This window comes from Mus pahari, chromosome 4 (genome assembly GCF_900095145.1).
Source record: "Mus pahari chromosome 4, PAHARI_EIJ_v1.1, whole genome shotgun sequence".
Lineage (NCBI taxonomy): Eukaryota > Metazoa > Chordata > Mammalia > Rodentia > Muridae > Mus > Mus pahari.
Window position 1 is genome coordinate 22,268,497 of NC_034593.1, and position 6,000 is coordinate 22,274,496.

General features: G+C 48.3%; 1 protein-coding gene across 4 annotated transcripts in view; it reads right to left on the reverse strand.

The window, feature by feature from the left end:
• Positions 1–6,000, reverse strand: part of Fndc3b (fibronectin type III domain containing 3B) — a 290,533-nt gene that overhangs the window by 33,148 nt on the left and 251,385 nt on the right. For all 4 annotated transcript variants that reach the window (XM_029537515.1, XM_021195296.2, XM_029537516.1 and 1 more), the window contains exons 20-21: positions 4,703–4,816; positions 4,214–4,363 (exon numbers count right to left, since the gene is read on the reverse strand). In XM_029537515.1, coding sequence (XP_029393375.1) covers positions 4,214–4,363; positions 4,703–4,816 — 264 coding nt within the window. The remainder of the gene's footprint in view (positions 1–4,213; positions 4,364–4,702; positions 4,817–6,000) is intronic.

Below are 6,000 nucleotides of genomic sequence, written 5' to 3' on the forward strand. Positions count from 1 at the left end.
CTGCAGCTGGAGTTACAGGTGGCTGTAACAGGACTGGGAATTGAACTCGGGTCCACTGGAAGAACACCATGTGCTTTTAACACTGAGCTCCCGTCTCTAGCCAGGAGTCAGGGGCTTTAGTTTAAACCCTTTCGACGGATTCCACCTTACTCAGGATGCGGATGCAAGCCCTGTATTACAGAAGCACAGAGAGGAGCTGTGTCCTGCCCATCACTGCACCTCAGACACACCCAACAGCTCTCGGACTTCTTCGTCCACTGCTCTTACTGTCATTGGCTCTACCGGCTCCTGGACGCTCCTCACGGATGTCAAGCATCCCTTGATGCCCGCCCAGGAGCATTTGTTTCCCACGTCCAGCCTTTCTCCCTGACGCTGCTCATCTCAGGTCTTCCCTACAAACTCTGGCTGAGCATCTCAGTGTAAATCACTTCTTATCCCAACCTCCGTGGTCCCTTCCCATCATCATTCACAGCTCATCCCGACACCTCCCACTAGCATACTTTATGGATTTGTGTGCCTGCTTCACTGTAAAACGTGACAACTCAAACAGCACCTGCTATGGAAGACACGCTCCATAAATGATATACAAGTATTCTTCTCTTTCAAAGAATAAAATATTTGGCAGCTTTCTTACAACAAGAGGAAAACCAGGCCTGTACAGTTGGCGCTGTGGCTGAGGGTAAGGTTTGATTCCCAGCACCCACGTCTGCTGTAACTCTCCTTTTAGGAGATTTGACTACTGGCCTCAGGAGGCACTGGAGATATGTGATGCATTTATACACACACACAAGCACAACACTGGTACACACGGGGAAGGAAACATTCCTTTCAAAAGATAAAAGCCAGTCTCATTTACTTCAGAGAATGTATCAGCATAAACAGAAAAACTAGGAAAACATTTTTATTTTTAGGGCCTAAAACAAATCTTAGAGTTCTTTCATTTGTTAACCGAAGACCAACAGAACCCCCCAAACAGAAGACAGGCTAAGGATATTTGCTTCCATGAACCCCCACTAGCTCTGGATGATAATGTTCTGAGACAGTACTATTTCATTATGACCCCTCGGCCTTTCCCCTAAGATCTCCAGCCTAACAAATTATTTTACAAATCTCTATTTTAAGATCTGATCCTGTTCTGCTGTGCTGGAGACAGCAGCTGAAGCCTTGTGTGGCAGCCGGCATGCTTAGTAGGGGAAGTGCGGGGGGGGGGGGGGGAGCCACACAGGCCGACACCAGGCACCTTTACTCCCCCACTGGGCAAACCACAAACACAGCAGCAGTTCCACAATTTTTCTAAACTGCTTATTTTGAGCTAGTTTTAGGCTCACAGAAGGGCCACAGGAAAAGGAACGTCTACTTCCTCTAGAAACCACTTCTCACTTGCCCGAGAATAATGATAAGAAGCCAGGTGACTGGGGCTGGAGACACAGCTGGCCGGATCCGCGGCTAAGCACACCGGCCAGCCGCATTGCCAGAGGACCTGTGTTCACTTGCCAGGGCCCATGGGGATGCTCACAACCGTCTGTAACTATAGTCCCTCTTCAGGCCCATGTGGGTACTGCATGCACACGGTACACAGATAAGCAGTCAGACAAACACTCATACACACAGAATAAAAATAAATAAAATCTAAAAAGAAGAAAAGTTGAAAGGCAGAACCGACCTAGAGCATGCATATCCCTGGGACAGCACTATGAAAGGCTGCAGCCTAGTCACACCTGCCCACATTCCCAGCCCTGCCCCTTTTCCTTGGGACAGCACTATGAAAGGCTACGGCCTAGTCACACCTGCCCACATTCCCAGCCCTGCCCCTTTCCACCCCAGGGTTCTGCCCATTCTCTCTCTCTCTTCCCACAGCAGGCTTGACTGTGTAGAAGACTCTTGATTTACAGACTTCTAATTCAGAGCTTACAAAGGAAACGTAAAATCAGCTTTTACTAAGCAGTGCTATAGCCGTGATAAACGCCTCTTTGGTATTTCTTTTGTGTGTATGCATGGTTGGGGCGGCAGGCAGTAGCATGACACTGACCTATGTCACTTCTTAATTCCGATATTCTCAAAGAACACATCCCAAATTCCTGAGCAAATCAAGAAATGGCTAAATACCAAACTGTGTAGTTATGAAAATGATATTTTGAAATGTCAAATAATTCAAAAGAATATTCAGGGTTGGCTTGACCAAAAGGTAATGTCAAGTGACTGCAATCTGCAGTGTCTATATAGTTCACAGGTGACAGGAAGTCAGCAGATGGGCAAGGCTTGCTCCTGGCAGCCTTTCTTCAGCCCAAGTAATGGAGGTACAAGAAGTGCTAACCTTGTGCCACAGGTAGGGTCTGATTCAATTCAGACAAGCACGGGCATTTAAAAACACTTTCTACCCTTGACTGCCAACCCAGAGACACAGAGCTATTATTTTACAGGTTCTATTCTGATCATGGTGTCTTTTAAAACATAGTTTAGGGAAGCCAATACTGAGTAAAAACATGTATCCTACAGGGAAGAGGGAGGCAGAGGGCACAGTACCAAGGCGTCGAGTCTCTGGAAGCACAGGGCAGGGCTCTGATAGCAATGTGCCGGTAGCTCCCTGTCCCTTCCTCCAGTGACTCAGCCTCACTGACACAGGATCAGATAATGTGCTGTGACCTGGAGTCATTGACACAGGGCTAATGACACCATGCCGGCCCATTCACAAAGGAACGGGGGGCACTGCCCAACAAAGGCATTTAATGAGAAATGCTTAAGAGGAAGCAGGTCCCCAAACGCAAGGCTTAGGTTAACCTGTAAAGTGAATTTACATGTCTACTGCGCCACTTGCTGCAGGCCTGAGCATGGCTACATAAACTTCATCTACTGAAATTGAAATGTGCTCCAAGACAGGCTGTGATCCTTCCATCTCTCCTGAGCATCCTTCCACCCCAAAGAAACAGTGTTCAGAAATCACTTTTGTACACGGGAAGAAATGGGTGCTGACACGGGAGCCTGAGGATACTGAGCATATGTATATAAAAGGTGAAAACCCAAGCTAATAATGTAAAGGCTATGTGTGATAACTAATAATCTTAGGGTCAGACTATGAACCCGTGCTCCTGATGCTACAGTGTGTGCGCCCAGACAGAAGCTTAAAGGTAAGCAGCCCTGAGTGGTCTTGATACAACGGTTATAGTTAACCGTCACCTCACTAGGGACATGGCCTCTGGGCATGACTATGGGGATTGCCTAGACTTATGGGTAGGGGGTGGCGCTATCCCAGGGACGGGATCCTAGACTGTTTAAGTGGAGACGGGGAACTGAGAACCAGCGGTCGCTCATCACTTGGCTTCCTGACTGGATGCGATGCGACCAGAGGCCTCGAGGCCCTGCTGCCCCGTTGCCTGCTACGCTGCATGCTGCGCCTTTAACCTGTGAGCCGGAACAAGCCCTTTCTCCCTCACCTCGTCTTAAAACTCTGATTGGTGGCTTTCACTGGGTTATTATTCTGTCAGAGCAATAGGACAGAAAGTAAAGGTGGCAACTGGTTCAAACGAATGAACTATTTGTTTTTGAGTTTCTAGTGCGGTTTAACAGCTGGTATATCAGTTTCCTGCCTGTGCCGGCTCCAGGCTGCTTCCCCGCAGAAGTAGGATCAGAGTGCATCTGTCCCCGGAAGCGGGGGCCCCTCCCCTAGGGTCTAGTCGCTTGCCAGTGCTCTGAGAACAGTGTGGATCGCAGTGCTACTGAGAAGACAAGCAGAGGAGGTCCTGGGTTTTCTCTAACATGTGATGACCTCCTAGACAAAATCATCTGTGAAACACCTTGTGTGTGCAAGGAGTTAGGGATATGTGCAGATATGCCCACTGTGTGTGTGTACACATGCGTGTGCATGTGTGTAGGACACAGGTCTGTCTTCCATCTTACTTTTTGAGACAACGCCTTTCACTCAAAGCGGAGCTCACCAGTTTGGCTACTGGCTGCCCAACAAGCTCTCTGGAACCCACCCGTATCTACCATACCCACCCCTCCCAAGAGCTGGAGTCACAGACAAGTACCCAACTGCCAGGAGTCTGCCGGGGTCGTGTCTTCGTGCTTGTGCGGCAAGCACTGTTCTGCGGGAGCCATCTGCCCAGTCCTCCAGAGGGTTCTCCCTTTGGATCCCCCTCTATAGCCTTCAGCTGTTTTCCTGAAATGCCTTTCAGTGAATAGCTGTCACTGGGAGTAGCGTCGGCTGCTCACCTACCTGTAGTCTGCAGCAATACTGTGCAGCAGGCAACAGATCTCGCATCTCAAAGCAGGTGTCTGGACCATGATAAACGAGTTCTAAGGACTCTTCATCTTCTCCCCACTCCAACCTGTATTCAGAGATGTCGGCACCAGGGCTCGCAGGGCTCTGCAGGGCAGACGTTTGTAGTCAGTCATTACACTGAGATGACAGCACCAGACCCCAGGACAATCCAATACCCATAAAGGAAAGGTAAGAGGGTGACACTCAGCCTCCTCCCCACTCTGACCACTTCCACAACTGGGAATGATGCAATCGATTGTCAAAGGGAGATCTCCTTGTATAAGGACAAAAAGTCACACGCACACGGAAGCACCCCCCCCCCATTCACACACTCACGCCATGCAGGCATGCGTACATGCTATGGCTTGGTGGCATCCTTACAGTTTGGATTTGGGGGCAAAGGTAGAGGAAACATATACAATAGGCAGCATTTATCAGACTCACCTCCCAGCCCACCAGGACGCATCCATCAGGCGTGAAGGAGACACACGGTGCTCTACACTGCCCAGGGGGCCCTGCGGCAGTGGTGATTTCTGACACGTCAGAGTAGGGGCCATACTGAAAGAGAGGAACGTGTTCACATGTCAGAACGGTCTCTGTAGGCCCGTGTGCATAGGAAAACTTATAATTAAAGGTAAAGTCGAGAGTGTCGTTAATGCAGTTGAATAAAATTATCTAATGGTTTTTACTTTAAGAAGTATATAGATAAGCTACTGCTCTTTCCCTGAGAGGTAAACATCTATTATATACGTCTATATTTTTTAATTCAAAAAGACTAAAATGTTGGCACATTTTTCCTTTAACATCAGGAGTAAAGATCATTCAGTCAAGGAAATGAAGAAAGCTATGCTCAGAAGTTTCATTTCAAATGTGTAAGGGTCTCTTGGGATCACTGGTTATTATTTTCTGGGTTTTTGTAGTGGTGGCTGACACCCCGACCCCCCACCACTACTTTGAGATAAGGCCTTCCCATGTAGCTTAGGTCAGCCTTGTACCTATGATGCTCGTGTCAGTCTCCTGACTGCTGGGATGCACAAGGATGCCCACCATCCCCAGCTACCCAACGCTGCTGTAACAGACTGTCAGAATGCCCTGGGGCCTCACATGACAGACATGCTTTTTCTTTGTTTTGTCAATTGGCTTCTTTTTTCCTTCTTTTAAAAGTAAATTTCACCAATTAGTGAAATGTAACAATTTTCATGGAACTCATCTATACACACACTGCGGCTCTAGGAGACCTTGGCATTAGCTTGTTGTACGCGTCTGCCCATCTCTGGGCAGACAATGTGGGCTGCCTGTTCCTCACTTCCAACCCCGCACATCCTATAAATCCGTATCACTCTGCTACTTCAAAGACATAAAAGAACAATTCCTCTGTGGGTCACACATAGACATACTGCCTCTCAGCTTCTGATCTGCCCCCAAACACCAGATGAATAAGACAGCAGAAGAAAGGGCCTAGGGAGTTGTTACAGGACTCGGAAATAGAAAAGTAAGCCACTTCCTCCTCGGGTTCCACCCTGCTTCTCTAGAACAAAGCGGCCCAAGGTATAGACAACGCGCTCTGATACTAACAGGCTGTGTGTGTGTATGCTTGTGTGTACAGACAAGGTATAGACAACGCGCTCTGATACTAACGGGCTGTGTGTGTGTATGCTTGTGTGTACAGACAAGGTATAGACAACGCGCTCTGATACTAACGGGCTGTGCGTGTGTATGCTTGTGTGTACAGACAAGGTATA